The following is a 16,196-nucleotide window of genomic DNA, read 5'->3' as shown; positions in this document are numbered from 1 at the left end:
TTAGCGCGCCAGGCTCGCTCTGTGGCCCCATCACCCCTGCCCTGCAGATTCAAGCACCCAGGGTCAAGCCCCATGGCTGACTGCTCTGCAGTGTCATTTCACTCCTCCGGGGCTTCATTTAGTCAACATCGACTTGTTCTAGTACTCTGGGAACCCTGGTGGGGAGTGGGTGCCGCCTAGGTGGGGAGTGGGTGCCGCCTGCAAGGTCAGCAGTTTGAAATCACCAGCCTCACCGCGGGAGAAAAACGAGGCTTTCTACTCCCGTAAAGAGTTGGTCTCAGACACTCACCGGCGCAGTTCTAGGCAGCCCTACAGGCTCGCTGGGAGCCAGCGAGGACTCGATGTCAGTGAGTTTCGAGTGAATGATATACTCACCGTGGTTCAGCGGTAAGATGCCCGCCTTCCACACGGGAAACGGGTCTGATTGTCGACCCTCGTCCCTCCTGTGCCGCCACCAACACACATGTTAGTGGAGGGCTATCCTCCAGAAGAAGGGGAACCCGGAGGAAAGGCCTGCTGGTCTGCCTCTGGGTCCCAGAGAGCTGGATGGGGACTGAATGGCACAGCGACAATGCACTGCACCTGGCAGAAATAGTCCGGGCCTTTTCAGAGTTTACCACTATGGGTTAGAGGCGGTTGGTAAGAAGATACTCAGAATGCCATGAAGGGAGTAATCAAGGACACCTGGAGGCGGGCCCGGCGACAGGTGCTGCCCTGGGCAGGCTTCCTTGGGTCAGCGGAGGCCAGGGGTTCTGAGAAGTAAGATGTGAGCGGAGCCTGAAGCTCAGCAAAGAACGGAGCGAGGCAAGGCCACGCTGGCCCATGGCCGGCCGAGGCGTCGGCCCAGGGTTCTCCTGGGGGAAGCAGGGCCTTGGGGCTCTGGTCAGGGATGGGGATTCGAGGTGCACTGGCACCTGTGGGAATGAGGGTGTGGGGAATGCTCCGGAAAGCTCCTTTGGCCGTGGGATAGTGCAGGTATTGAGCTCACCCAGAACAGAAGCAGAGAGGTCTGCCATCCCCTGTTGTCCATCCAGATGGAGCAGTGGGCAGTAGGCTTGGGAGGAAAGGGCAGTTTCAAGGTGGCTGCTGATGGGGAAGCGACAGGCCTCGATGTTGGCATTGGATGCCCAGAGTGAGGGGGGCACGGGGTGGGCCAGGGAAGGCCAGCCTCCTGGGGTGGCACTCGGGCTGCTCAGGGAGCTGGAAGGACAAGGAATAGGACAGGGGCGCTGGTGGCTCTGCCGCGTGTCCCACATAGACACGGAGCACAGGCACATGCTGAGAACCACTGGCGTAGAGATGGTGCTCAATGCCGGGGGCCACCAGTACAGAGCTCTTCCAGCCGGAGACTGGGGGCCACAGTCAGAAAAGCAATCGTGTGGGTCACAGCATGTCACTAAGTAGAAGAAAAACCGAGCAAAACACAGACCGATCCCAGGGAACCGGTGAGCAGTGGCGAGTGCTTACTGTCCTTCTCTGCTGCGCAGCGATCCTCCTGGTGTTTGTGGCAACAGGCAGCATCTTTGAGCCTGGTGAGTATGAGGCACCTGGTGCTCTGGCAAGTGCCTGGCTAGCCCTTCACCCGCCACCCCCAAACCTCCACTGTGCACACCCTTCTCACTCTGCCCGGCTCTCAGGGCCCCCATATTGTCTGTTGACTCTTAGGGCTAGTGCCCCACGAGGACTCCCGCCCACAGCTGTGGGGTCCATCAGGGCCCACAGCAGCCCAAGGACTGCCTGGAACTGCCCCATGCAGTTTCTGAGGCTGCAGTTCCTGACAGGGGCAGACAGCCTCATTTCTCGCCCATGGAGTAGCTGGTAGGTTTGAACCGCTGACCTGTTGGTGAGCAGCCCCCGGTGCTTAACCTACTGCATACTAGGCCACCCCCAAATCTCTTCTTCCCCTCCGCAGCCCTCACAGGCAGGAGCTGGCCAGGGCCTGGTAACTTCTGACCACTTCCTCATCAGTGACCCCACGTCAGTGACATCAGTGACATGGGGTCACTGATGAGGAAGGAGCTGGACATTGAGTCTTGGGCTTGGTGTTGGCTCCTGGGAGAAGTCTTGAGCCACTCATTCATGACTTTCTTCCATCATGCACACATTCATTCATTCATTCATTCATTCACTCAGCACCCTGAGACCCCTTCCAATAGGCCTGGTATTATCCCAGCACTGGATGATCATGATGAATGAGGCTTGACCTTTGTCCCCCAATTTCCTAGACCTGAGACAGATAGCAAAAGGCCCTTTCCCCAGCGGGGGTTGGGGGGTGGGGAGGTGTTTCAAGCATCCCCAAGCTGGTTCTCCCCCACAGAGATTCCGCTCCTTCAACTTAGCGTGGGCCTGGGTGGGGCTATATTTAAAAAGTGCCCAGGTGACTCTAAAGTCCAGACCCAGGGGCCTTGGTCCTACCCTTTCCACTAGATGGCCTTGGCCAAGCCATGCATCTCTGTGGCTCAGTGTCCCTACTTGTTAGACGGTCACTGTGAGTGATAGCACCCATAGGGGGTCTCTAGGAGACCTGGGGGACCCTGGACTCCTGTTGAGGGCTGCGTGCACCTTTGTGTTTCGCTTGTTTGGGGCAGACAGGAAGCCACAGGGGAAGGGGTGGGGAGAGGGGGGAGAGCAACCTGTGGGAGGCCCTGGCTGAGAGCTGTGTGGGGACTAGGGTCAGGCCAACTGGTGATTGCGACTCTCCGGCCCCAGCCCTGCAGCTCCTTAGCGGCAGCCCCAAGACTTTCACTCGGGTGGAGGAGGCGCGGAGCTGGGAGGAAGCGCTGCGCTTCTGCCGGCAGGTCTACACCGACCTGGGCGACCTGCAGCGCATGGACAGCGTGGGCGCCCTGATGTCCATCTCCTCCTCTCTGGGCTTCACCGAGGCCTGGATCGGCCTCTTCTTCAACGCGCGCACGAATGGCCTGAGCTGGTCCAGCGGCTCCACCTTCAGTGTCCTGCAGTGGATGGAGCTGCCTGCCTTCTCCGAGGGCCTCTGTGCCACCATCTTCTCCTATCCCCCTTACTTAGGGGCCGCCTCCTGCACGGAGCAGAAGCCCTTCCTCTGCTACTACGGTGAGTCCAGCCATATGTGCGGGGCTGGGGGGGGGCGGTGCGGTGGGGAGGGCAGAGAAAGCCCCCGGTCTTTGCATGTGTTAGGGAGTCGAACGACTGCCTGCGTCTTCCTTGCCGACACCAGATGGAAGTACATAGATTGCCTGGCCTTTATGTCTGCAGCACTGCTGTGGGTTTGAACTGCCAACCTTGCAGGCGCCTGCTGAGTCCAAACCATGTATGCCACTCGGGACGGGGGAAGAGGGCAAAAAAGGGGACCTAGCATGCTCTTTCCCACCCCCCAAAGCATAGCATGTCTCATTGACGGGGTGAGGGGTGGGAAGCAGCCACTGGGAGACTTGTGCTTCCAGGGACCAGGGGTGGCAGCCAGCTCCTTGTCCTCTGGATTTTCTCCCATTGGGCAAGGTTTTAGCCCAACCCCCTCCGCCCTCCAACAGGAGCAGGGAGGACCAGTATTATGTGCCCCCAAGCTACGGCTACACCATGCCTGTCCCAGGCCCATCTCAGGGGCCTTGGCATGCCACTTGTGGTGGGCTGTCTACCTTCCCGACGCTGGCCTTTGAAAGGCCCACAGGGCCCAGTCCTGGCTCCTTGGACCACAGGCATGCGTCGGAATGCACTGGGCAGCAGCTGGTTTGAGGCATTTGGGGCTTCAGAATAGAGTCTGCTCGGCCATTTAAAAAAATATCCCAAACCCATTGTCTTCGAGTCTATTCTAACTCTTAGTGACCCCAAAGGACACAGTGGAACTGCCCCTGGGGTTTCCCAGGCTGCCAGTGCTTATGGAAGCTGAAGGCCGCATCTTCCTCCTGTAGCTGGTGGGCTCTAACCACCAGCCTGTGGTTAGCACCGAGGGCTAAGCAGTGCCCGGCAGGCCCATCCACCCACACAGGTGCTGTATTGGCTGCTGAATGGATGTCATTCCCTGGGAGCAGGGCCTTTCCAGCTGTGCCTTGGCAGCTCTGGCCTCAGAAGGAGGTCTGGGCCTTAGCCAGGTGTGATGTGTGGTCTTGTCCCTGTCTTACAGACCCCGCCGTGGGCCACCGCACCTTCCCGGAGCCCTCACTCAGCCTGACTACCAGCCCCAAGCCAGGTACACAGCATTCAGCTGCCCTGCACTGTGTCTTTGGCTCCATTTGCCTCTCACACTGCCTAACAGTCTGGATCTGGCCCCTTCACTTCCCCACATCCTGCCTTACTGCTTGTCCTGAGGGGTCTCGGGGCCCGCTGCCCCCAGCCGAAGCCCAGGGAGGGGACCAACACCTCTGCGGGGCAGGTGGGTCCAGAAGGGGAGGTGGCCTGCTCAAGGTATCACAGTCTCGGCTGCGTCCCTGCATTCCTGGTGCCCCGTCAGAGAGACCTGGGAGTCCGGGCTCCATGTGTCCATCTGGTGTGAGGAAATTTGCTCTCAATTATCCCCCTATGGGAAGGTATTGCCCTGGAACTAAACCCCCTCACCCCCCCACCCCCCACCCCAAAAAACAAACAAACCCCCAACAAACTCCACATCTGGTACAGACAAGCTCTAAGGCCATATCTTTTAGGGGCAATGACTCGTGTCCATCCGTGCTGTCGAGGGCGTGTTCCGCACGCTTGGAGGGACAGTGTCCAGGCTTCCCCGGCAGGCCAGCTTCCACTGACTCTGGCCTCTCCTGGGTCAGCCTCACAGCCTCCCTCAGCCTCATCCCTAAAACGAGGCTCATGGATCTCCTTTTCTGGATGACCCTGAGGATTCAGGAAGGCGGTGTCTGCCCCAGGCACAGCTCAGGGCGGGCACGAACAAGCTCGGTGCTGTGAAAGGCTAACACTGGGGAGTTTTTTTGGTTGAAATCAGTTTTCCCATTGACACTGAGTCGGTTCTGACTCCTAGCAACCCTATAGGATAGAGTAGAACCGCTCTACAGGTTTTCCAAGGCTGTCGCTCTTTAAGGGAGTAGAAAACTTCACCTGGCCCCAAAGGAGAGGCTGGTGGGTTTGAACCACTGACCTTGTGGTGAGCAGTCCAATGTTTCCCTCACCGTGCCACCAGAGCTCCTTCAATCAGGTTTAGTGGAGAAAATACTAGGCAAGTCTAGGACCCCTTGGTGACATAGTGGTTAGATGTTGGGCTGCCAACCATAAGGTTAGCAGTTCAAAGTTGCCAGCCCCACCGAGGGAGAAAGATGAGGCTTTTTCTCATAAACAATTACAGTCTTGGAAACCCTCGGGGGCAGTTCTATCCTGTCCTATAGAGTTGCTATGACTCATAGCAGTTAGTTTGGTTTGTGGCTTACTAGGCAAATCTGGAGGGGCTCCGGTGAACAGACACCTGTTTTGGAGGTTTTCTGTATGTGAGGATGTGACTCCCACTTCTGTAAATGGGGGTGTTTGTTTTAGCTGGGTCTCTGGTATCAATAGCTCAGGTCATGGCCACTGGCTATGGACAGGGTTTCTTCAAATTTTCATGGTGTAGAATCAGGTGTGTGGCTGAGATGGAGCAGCTGAGGCCGGTCCAGCCTAGAACAGAGACTAGAGGCAGAGGCCGTGGGAGCGTACAGCTGAGCCCCTTCTGTGGTCAGGCCAGCACAGGCATGTGGGGCAGGCCTGCTCTGCCTCCTGCTCAATCAAGTCTGCCCCCACCCCCACCCCCGGCTTCCTTCTCCACCTTCCTTAACATTTTATTGTGATTTGGAAGATCCACAGAGCAGTTTATTGGCTTTATTATATCCACCTATTCAGAGACATCTTGTTTCATCGTATTCATTGTGACCCTGCATTCCCCTCTCCATTCTTCCTTCTTTCCCAACTCTTCTGCAGGCTGTCCTTGGGAATGCCGCCCTTTTGGTCTTGGATAGCTGATTCTTCTAAGGTGTGCCCACCTCACTAGTGCTATTGTGCCCCTTATAGACCTGCCTGTTAGTCGGCTGAAAAGAAGGCCTGGACATGAGTTCCGTTCCAGATCTGAAGGGGATTAAGGGTCCTGGACTCGGGAGATTCCACCAGTCCATCAAATCAGTAAACCTGGTCCATTTTAAGAGCTTGAGTTTTGTTCCACCCTGTCTTCCCACTCTACCCAGGGCCTTCTAAAGAGGTCCCTTTCAGAGCAGCTGGGGCTGGGAGCTAGGCACCGTCTAGTTCTTGTGGTCTCAGGGTTGTGGAGATCCATGCTCACGTGGCTCCTTAGTCCACAGGTTCCCCTCGTTTCCCTGGTCACCCACTTCCTCTGACCTCTATTCTACCTCAGCCCTCTGCCAAGGACAGTCCTAGGAACCAAAAAATGAAGCTGACTTCAAATCAGAATGAGCTCCTCTCCCAAATTAAAAAAAAAAAAAGTCGCATCCACTCACTTCCTAAGGACCATGTGTGTGTGTCAGAGAAACCCTGTGCCCCCTGGAACTGCTTCAAGGGTGGCCTTTTCACACACAGCCTTTTCTTTGGAGGAGCCTCTGAGCAGACTCAATCTTCCAGGGTGCTGTCCAGGGTGCCCACTCTCTGTAACTACCCTTTATTTTTGTAAGTGTTTACAGTCGGTACACATGGCACGCATCTCTTTACACACACATTCCTTCAGTGCGGACCTGTGTGCTATGACCATCCCCGCTGCGCTGATGGCCTCCCCCCGTGGGATTTCCTGTAGCTGCTTGAATGCCAGCTCGTCCATCAGCCCGATGGGCATCCAACCTGCCTGGGCCATGCTAGCTTTCCTCAAACCTAACACCCCAGGGGTGTAGTGGGTCAGGCACTGACTGATAACCTCGGGGTCGGCGGCTCAAGCCCCCAGCCCCTAGTAATAGCCTCAGGGCAGTGCCACCCTGCCCTAGGAGGTTCCTCCTGCGTCAGAATTGATACAAAGGTGGTGCTGTTTTTATTACTATTATTATTTAACACGGAAGGTTAGGCAGAATTATGACCCTGGAGCCTGTAAGGCCTGGGCTGTCAGGGACTCAGAACCTCAGGCCTGTGGTCCCTATGTTTTTGGCCCCCAGCTGGAGGAGTCAAGATTGGCCAGCAGACCTTCATGCTGTTTAAGCAGGTAGCGACGTGGCCCTCGGCCCTGCTATACTGCCGCAGACATCACACGGATCTGGCGGACCTGCAGAGTGTGGCTGATGAGGCGGATAAGAAGGCCCTGAAGTCTATCACCAGCACCACCGAGGCCTGGATTGGCCTGTACTACAACGCGGCCTCCAGGTCCATGAGTTGGTCCAGCGGCTTGGGGAGCAGCATCCCGGCCTGGCTGGAGGTGCCAGGGCTGGAGTTGTTCCAGACGGGCCTGTGTGCAGGCCTCCGCGCCTACGCTGACTATCCCCCCAAGGTCTACTCACTCGTCTGCACTTCCCTGCAGCCCTTCATCTGCTTCTACGGTGAGTGAGCCACAGGCTAGCACAGGATGCGAAATGGCTTCACAGGGCCCAGTCTCTGAAGCCATCTCCAGGGACCCTCGAACTATAAACACTATAAACGGGGCCAGGGAGTTGTGCTACTGTCATTCTGGGGGATCTGTAGAGAATGGAATGGCCCCAGCCAGGCCCCCATGGGGGCGGGGGGGGGGGGGCTACCCATGTTGTTGCCGTTGATGACAACAGAGCGAAACCCTGCCCCACCCTCTCAACTGTCACGTCTGAGCCCATTGCTGCAGCCCCCGTCAAGCCATCTCATCAGGAGTCTTCCTCTTTTTGTGTGTGGCTCTTCTACTAATGAGCAATTAGCAAATGCCAATAGTTATCCGTAGTTAGGAGCCTGGGCTTTAGGCTTAGTTCAGCTGGCCTCTGAGCACGAGAATGGATGGGAAGGACCTAGTGGCGAGCCTGGTACACACTGATCTGAGCTGCGGTTATTTTTACTTTGAGATGCGTGCGAGAGGCAGGCGCACTTGGGGGGATGGGTCTCCTTGGCAACAGCATGTCTTTCCTCCTTCCTCCCTTCCCTGGTCCTCAGTTCTTGTAACTTACTGAGCTGTAATGCCCGTCACATACACACAGTCCTTCCTTTGAAAAGGCAAGCTGGTCAGGAGTCCATGTTTAGTGCAGTCACCGAGTCGTGCAGCCGTCACCACTCTCTCAGTTTTGGGACTTTCACGCCCGCTCAGGACACTTCGTGCCCACCAGATGCCCCTCTCCATCTTCCCCCTCTTCGGTGCTGGCAACACCTACCGACTGACGCCTCTGTGGATTTGCCTGTTTCTCTTTGTGTTTGGGACTTGTTCACATCAAGACCCTTCTCTGTGAAACGGAAAACTCGTCGGTCCTCTCTCTTCTGGAGCTGCTGAGAGGATGAGGGGTACATTCCTCAGGGACCTGGGCCCCGCCTCAGGGAGCTGCCCTTATGCTGGCTCTCGCCTTCTCCTGCAGATCCCTCCATCGGACACCGGGAGTCAGCAGAAATCCCCCTGATCGCTCAGGTCCCTTCCGCACAGGATGCCAACTGGACGACTCCCAGGCCAGGTACTGGCAGCTGTTCTCTGCTCCCTGTGGGTGCTGGAAGGGAGCCCTAGGGGCTCAGCAGAGAAGGCCTTGGTCTGCTAACGGCAAGATCTGCGGTTCAAACCCACCAGCCACTCCTTGGGAGACAGAGGGGGCGGTCTGCTTCCATAAGGACCGTCGGTCTCAGGATCACGAAGGAGCAGGTCCACTCTGTCCTGGAGGGTCGAGCTGAGGGCCATGGCCTCCCCCAGTGGCAGTGGGTGGTTTGTGTCTTGTTCTGTTTGGGGGATGGGTGCTTTGAGCTTGTTCTTAGCTAGACCTCAGGATCTCCAAGCCTGAGAAGTGGAGAAAGTGGCCAGCAGCCAGGGCTGACGAAGGGCCAGGAAAGGAGTCCCTATATGTTCACACAGTGGTGGCTGGGTTTGAACAGTGGGACTCAGGTACCATTATCCCTGGATTGGGTTCTGAACCTGCAGCTTTGTGTGGGTGGGCGAGGCTAGGAAATCTGGTGAGGAGAGAGAGAGAGAGAGAGCGAGAGCATCCCGGGGACAGATCCTCAGCCAAGTCTCTGAGCTCTCCATTGCCGTCAGAGGGAGGCAGAGTGGAGCTCTGGACAGGCCTGCCCTCAAGAAAGACCTCCTGAGGGTTTGAAGCCTGACTGCAGCTGCCTGAGGCTCTCTATTCCGCTCCTTTCCTCAGACCATACACAGTCTCTGCCTGGGACAGCACCCCCATGGCATGCAGTTTCCCAGACATCTTCACCGCCATCCCCTCGTCGTGCGTGGGTCCCGGAGCTGTGAAGCTAACCAGGACAACTGAGTACAGAGCCACATCCCTCCTGACCTCCTTACAGATGCTAGACAAAGGCATTATTGAGGACAAAGGGCACAGGGGACTTGTTCAAGGCCACAGAGAACTTTACTAATTCATGTGTTCAGTGTTCACTGCCACTGCTTAGGGACCCAGGGCACACTGAGAAACGGCAGGGCCTGTCCTGAGGAGTGCACAGACTCCTTGCACAATCACAGTGTGGGGACACATGGATATCCAAGCCCCTGTGACCCTCCTTAGGAGGGGTTTTTGGGAAAGGTGATGACGTCCCAGTTGTGAAAGATGAGTGGGAGTTAGCTTACATAGGGGAGTGGAGGTGGGGTGGGGTGGGTGGGGTTGGGAAGTGGACTATAGAAGGAGCTATAGGTGGAGTGAGCGCAGAGTGTGAGGGTCCTGGTCCTTGGTTCAGAAGTTGGGTGGGAGTCTGTTTTGTCTCCCATCAAGGGTCTCACCTGGCACCCACCTGGCTACCCAGCCTACTTGCGACCCTGCTACCCAGGCTGGTACAGGCGGCCAGACTGCTCATCCACATCTGCAGTGGGCGGCATGGTCAGCCTAATGTGTGCCCTGCCTCCCCGTTCCTCCTTGAGCATCCTGTGGGCACCCTGCCCTAGCTGCTCAGCATCAGTCAGGGTCTTGGAGATTGTGCGGAGCAGTCCTGGGGTCAGGGTTTTAGAAACCATGGGAAGCAGCCCTGGGGTCAGGGTCTGGGAGACCATGGGGAGAGTCCTGGGTTCAGGGTCTTGGAGACCGTGGGGATCAGTCCTGGGGTCAGGTCTTGGAGACCATGAGCAGCAGTCCTGGGGTCAGGTCTTGGAGATAGATAGTGGGGGGCAGTCATGGGGGCAGTGTCTTGGAGACCGTGGGGAGCAGTCTGGGTACAGCAGCTGCTATGACAGCCTTTTCTTCTGCTTTAGAGGCCAGATCTGGTTCCAAGGCTCTCCAGTCCCTGGCGACCACCGAGGCTCCCAAGGAAGGGCACAGGACCCAGCGGATCACCACCCAGAGCACGTCTTCCTTCACTATCACCCCGATGACCCCAGCCCCGAGCCCCACGGGTCCCATGCCCACTGGCAGTCTCGCTGTCCTCCAGAAAGTATCCAGATCTCCTCTGGCATATGCTTCGAGTCCTTCAGCCACGTCCCCATTCCCGGAGGATCCTGCTACCCAGCACAGGCCTGTGGCCAGTAGGGAAGCTGCAGGTGGGGCGTGGCTCAACTCTGCCCGCACGTCCAGCCCACCACCCCGCACCTACAAGGCTCTGGAGTCTTCCGGGCTAGGGAACCCAGCTGTGTCCCAAAGAACCACTGCCCAAAGGGCTGCCACAGCCCAGAGCCAGCCCGCCCCCCTGGAGCCAGGTGCCTGCCCATGTAGCCGAGAGGGGACCCCACGTCTGCCCGTCCTAGCACATGAGCCCCCACTTGGGGAGAGAGCCTGGGTTGCCATGCCTAGCTCAACCCACAGCTAGGGAGTGAGGGTGAGGGGTGTGAGGTGGGTCATTGACTGAGCAACTCCTATATAGACAGAGGCACTCCCTGCAACCCATGCAGTAGTGAGGGGGAGAGGGCCATCTGTAGGGGGAGCCTGGCAGCCAGGAGTCTGGAGTGCCAGTCTGTGCGGCCTTAGGCAATTACCTAATGTCTCTGAAGCCTGTTTTGCTCATCTTTAAAATGAAGAAAATGCCATCTTCCTGCGGTACGTCTCTCGTGCCTGGCACCTGGTAGGTCCTCAATAAGTGGCATTTGAGACCCTTGTAATCCTTCCTCCGCCCCCTCCCAGGCTGGCCTCACTCTGCTGCGTTCACTATAACCAGTCAGGCAGGATCACAATGAGGCATCACTGGGTCGCAGGCGCTGGAAGGGCAAAGGCTGTTGAGATGAGTGCTTGAACGTCAGGGTCCTGACCAGCGCCTCTCTCCTGAGCAAGGCGCTGAGTGTGTGCGAGCTCCGTCTCATAGGATGGTCACAGGAGCCCCCGGCAGGGCGCTCAGGGCTGCCCCCAGCCTGCAGACAAGCTGACATGCTCACTCGGCCTGACGGTGCTCATTGGACAAAAGGTGATGAACATTTCATTGGGCAGCAAAGACTAGAAGGGTCTTTTGACAGAAGGAACGAGAGGTAAAAGTGTATGGTCTGTTTGGGACTGGGAGCCATGATGGCATAGTACTTACGAGTTGGGCTGCAATTCACAAGGTTGCCACTTTGAAACCACCAGTGGCTCCATGGGAGGAAGATGAAGCTTTCTACTCCTGCACAGAGCTAGTCTCGGCAGCTCCACACCCCCTCCCCCTATAATATAGGGTTGCTATGATCTGGCAGCCACTTAGTGGCAGTGAGTTGGCTTTTTGTTGGGCAATGGCAAGCAGCCTGATGCGGGGGGGTATAAGTCACCCATAGGAGAAGGGCGTGGCGGTGGACTAGGGAGAGAAGGGGGTGGGGGAGACAGTAAAAGTCGGGATCCCGTCCGTGGCCTGTCTTTAGCCAGTGAGCAAACTGCTCCGATCTGAAGCATCCAGAGACGAGGTTCGCATGCAATGGCCAGTGCGTGCTTTAAGATGGCGAAGAGAAAAGGCCTCTTCTCCACGACACATGCGGCCGTACAGCACCGTCTGAGGGGCGCTCGGCGAGTGCACCAGAATGTGGGTGTTCCCTCCTCTTCCGCGGTTCTGTTCCGCACGCTTACTGATTCCATGGAGGACAGTGGCCGCGCGTTGAGTGGGGAGAGGAGAGGCGAGGCAGGGAGAGCGTGTTGGTAGGAGGTGGCAGTCTGGACGAGGGAGCGGAGAGCTGCTGACGGGCAGTGGCACGAGGGGGCTGAGGGAGTTGACTTTGGGGGTAGCTCCCGAGGGAGAGTGAGCTTTGCTCGGTGAATCACAGGAACGTCCACGAAAGCCAAGATGCCTGGATAGAGATCTGGATGGAAGACGGGAGAGTGCCGATGTCACGCGGGGGCAGCTCCACCATCTCAGAGCACCCGGCTGTGAGCACAAGCTGCTGCTGCTGCTGCTCCCGTCCTGGCAGCGGTCACTCCTCCCAGAAGGAGCATCGGAGTTCCACCCCTAAAGATGGACGGGTCTAAGGTGGCGAGAGATAGGGTGCCCCCCCACCCCCCCAAGGCGGGCAGGGAGTGGGTGGTTGGGTGGGCTGCTGTTGAAGCTTGTTGATTACAGGGAACCGCTGGCAGCAATCTTCTGTTCGTCAGTTTGGGTGCAATCGTGAAAAACGACGCAGCCTTCAAAGAGATTAAGATCGACCTTTGTGCGTTTTCATTAAAAAAAAAAAAGCATGGGAAGGGTATTTGACTGCAAACTGCTAAGCAGTGGTTGTCCCTGGGCCGAGGCAAGGGATACTTAGGCTTCAATATTTTAGAATACTATGAAAGAAAAGCAGGATGGGTATTTGGGAGTGTTGGGGGTCGGGGGAGGGGAAGGCGTGCCAGGCAGGCACTGACAGGGCTTTGGGGACCGACTGGACATGGAAGCAGGGAGGGTGTGAGGGGTCAGCAGAGGCTCCCTGGGCTGCTGGCTGGAGAGGAGAGCTCGGTGGATGGCCAGACAGGGAGGAGGCTGAGCCTGCGGTGGGGGGTGGGGGTGCCAATGGTGGTGATCTCTGTGGTCTCTGGGTGCCATGGTGCGGGCTCCATGAAGCTGGCTGACGACATTGAGTATCGGGTTTCTGGGCAGGTGTGGGGGCAATGCAAGGAGAAATTTGATATGAAAACTGATCTCAGAATATTGTCCAAACCCCTCCCATCCTGACATCGGGACACTTTCTCTAGATGGGGCTGTAGAAATCCAAGGGCTGCGTACAGGAACCCACAGGAGGCAGCCAAGACTGGGTTGTGTAGACAGCAGTGCTTGTCTCCGAGTTCAGACTGGGCACCCGGATGGGGCACCGGGCTCGGCTGTACGTGAAGTAACTTCTTCCCCCCTCCTAGCTGTGACCAGTGTGGGGAGCGGCATCGAGAGCTCCACAGCTGCTCTTCCGCAGGCCCAACATCTGAGTCCACATACCGGCCTAAAGGCCGAAGAAGAAACATCAGCACCACCAGAATCAGGTAATTACTTCTGTTTAGGAGCCTTGGTGGCAGTGGTTGCCTCTTAGGCTGCTAACTGCAAGGTCGGCAGTTTGAAACCACCAGCTGCTTCTCAGGAGAAAGACGAGACTTTCTACTCCGGCAAAGTCAGTCTCGGGAACTCACAGGGGCAGTTCCATCCGGTCCTATAGGGTCATTGAGTAGGTATGGACGTGAGGGCCATGAGACCACGTTCCTGTTGTTTACACCGCGCAGTTGCATCTAAACAGCCTGAACTCTGTCCTAGTGCGGGGCCCTGGAGGATTTTTTAAAAGGGCACAGCAATGGGACTGAAGAAATGGAGTCTGTCTCCAGCTAAGTGAGTGGAGACTGGGAAGGCGAGGGCAGGTGTCCTCACTTCCAAATCCCAGATTTCTCATCGACAAAAGGGTCAACACAAAAACTACACTGCCTCATCCGGGCTTGTTTGTGGGCCCGGTTACTCACCGTCCCTTAAGAGACCCTGGAAATGTGAGCCGGGGAGAAGCATTTTCAGCGTGGTGCTGAGCACTTGCTTTATCCACTTAAGAAACTCATTGCCTAATGGGTGATCAGGCCGAGGCAGAGAGAACACGAGTGGAACTCTTGTGGCCCCGTGGATCAGCCCTAGCTGGGGTCCAGCCTCTCCCGCGCAGCAGTGGCTTCCTTCCCGTCTGGAGTCCTATTAGTAGGCAGCATCTATGGTCTGTGACTGGTGCTCCTCACTACCAAGAACTAGTTTGCAAATGACAGTAAGTTAATCCTACCCTCGAAACCGGTAGCATTTTCTATTTCAGGGCACTTTGGAATCTTGAAAGCAGATTTTACCATCTCAGCTCTCATGGACCCAGATGATCTGAAAGAACGATTTTTGAGTGAGGTGAGACTCCTGCCCAGTTCTCCTTCTAATCTTAGACGACTCGACAAAGCCGTACAGACTGACATTGCTGACCATGCAAAGCAGTGTGTGGAAAAGAAAGCGTTGGGGATGTAGCTTGCTTTGCTCCCACTTCCGCCACTTTCTCTTCCTCTCACCAACACTTTTCTGGAGCGCATCTTTATCAAGAGAGCAGTCAGAGGACCTGCGTTCGGGTCTTGGTCTCTTGCACTTGTTAGCTAATGTGAACTTTGGCCTTTCTGAGCCTCCGTTTCCTCAGAAATAATGGTGTCTAAGTACTCGGCTGCTAACTTCAGGGTTGGCAGTTCAAAACCCCTAGCTGCTCTGTGGGAGAAAGAGTCTGTTTCTGTAAAGGTTGAATCCCTGAAAACGCTACGGGGCAGTTCTAGTGTCCCTCTGAATTGGAATTCAGCTTGAAGGCTATAGGCTTTGGAACTCATATGGCTGGTGCTAAGATTTAATGAAAGATTCCATAGAAAGTGCTTAGTAAATTATCTGGCACACACTATGTGCTCAATAAATATTACCATTATCAACATGATTATTGTATTCTGAATATACATTATTCCTGTAGCTCCTCCCGCCCCCCTCTTTTAAAGTGGTGTGGGATGAGAGATTGTGGGAGGAAGAAGTCCTAAGCACTGTGGCAAAAACCTTAAAGTGGACTTCTGAACAAAACCTGGGGGTGCAGGACGGGTGTCAGAACGCCCTCCTGTGGGTCACCTTGCGCCATCAGTTTTATCAACGAGGCAGGCTGGTGTGAGTCTGCTAGCTTGACGCAAGTTACTCACTGGCCCAGAACCCACTCGTAGGTCCTTTGTTCTAAAAGCGTACAAACCTGTGTTTCTACAACGACTGGGACTGGGTGTGCATGAGTCTCTTGCGGGCTGGAGGTTGGGAGCTTTCAGTGCATTTTACCATGAAGGGGAGAGCAGGTGCAATTCTGCACCTGATAGATTCTTGAGTTGAAGGCGAAGACTGCAAGGGCGCATGGTAGTGCTACAATGCCTCCCTGGTAACGGCGCCCAGTGTAGGGGGTTCCGTGGTTAAGGAATGCAGCACATGGATGAAAGACCTTTCCCTCACTCTGGAGTTGGGGGCGAGGCCAGCAGAAATTGCACGTTGTCAACTTTTTGTTTTCTTCAGGTCAACGTGTCCAGTATTTGGTCGGGCTGGGTCCTTCGGCACTTTGGGGGGATGTTCTCACTGAAGCTTCAGGCTACCGGACACTAATTTCCTCTTTTAAATTGGACTCAGAATGGGGATATTCTTTCTTCCTCTTCTTTTTTTGTTGATGTTTCAGATCCAAGAAGTCTTAAAGCTCCAGCTAAGTCACGATGACTTCAGACTGACATGGGTCGGCCTCGAAGTGAACAGCAGGGTGCACACATCTGCTGATTTTGAGTTTCCTTCTCACACAGCCTTCCCCGGGGTTTGAGGGATTTTAGTTTGGGGATTCCTACTGGAAAATAATTATAAATAACTGATGCACATTGGACTGAATCTGGTTTTCAACATTTCCTGTATTTTTGTTTTGTTTGTTCATATTGGGGTGTATCTCTGAGTGTTAAGCCCTTGGGGGTCACCCTCCTGAAATGTGCTTGTCTATGTATGAAACCCAGGATTGATGAACCTATAGGGACTGCTGCAAGTAGAAAAAGGATTTTTTTGGGGGGGTGGGGGGTGGGTAAAAGGGAGACGATGTCAAGGAGTCCAGAAAGGAAAAGAATTTTTGGAAACTGATTGTACAATGCTGCTTGACATGATTGAACAATGGAATTTTATATCTCTCTCTATATTCCTAATTAATAATTACAACTCCAGATGTGCTAAAAAGGCTAATGGCTTAATTTCACAACTAAAACCAGCACAAAGGAAAACTATGTGAAACCTTCACTCATGAATTTTCTAGACTGAAAACATGATAGCAGGAGAAGATG

The 16,196-nt window shown here is 55.5% G+C and overlaps 1 protein-coding gene across 1 annotated transcript; it reads left to right on the top strand.

The window, feature by feature from the left end:
- Positions 1 to 1,309: 1,309 nt before the first annotated feature.
- Positions 1,310 to 15,694, top strand: CLEC20A (C-type lectin domain containing 20A). The gene is made up of 9 exons (XM_045297976.1): positions 1,310 to 1,532; positions 2,710 to 3,072; positions 4,100 to 4,165; positions 5,322 to 5,327; positions 7,047 to 7,415; positions 8,403 to 8,495; positions 13,242 to 13,361; positions 14,156 to 14,238; positions 15,560 to 15,694. Exons 1-9 carry the CDS (start codon positions 1,310 to 1,312, stop codon positions 15,692 to 15,694), a joined length of 1,458 nt encoding a protein of 485 aa, XP_045153911.1.
- Positions 15,695 to 16,196: the final 502 nt, after the last annotated feature.

Source organism: Echinops telfairi, unplaced genomic scaffold (assembly GCF_000313985.2).
Source record: "Echinops telfairi isolate 266 unplaced genomic scaffold, ASM31398v2 ScPeMD7_7424;HRSCAF=8462, whole genome shotgun sequence".
Taxonomy (NCBI): Eukaryota; Metazoa; Chordata; class Mammalia; order Afrosoricida; family Tenrecidae; genus Echinops; species Echinops telfairi.
This window is presented reverse-complemented; position numbering and strand designations above follow the sequence as displayed.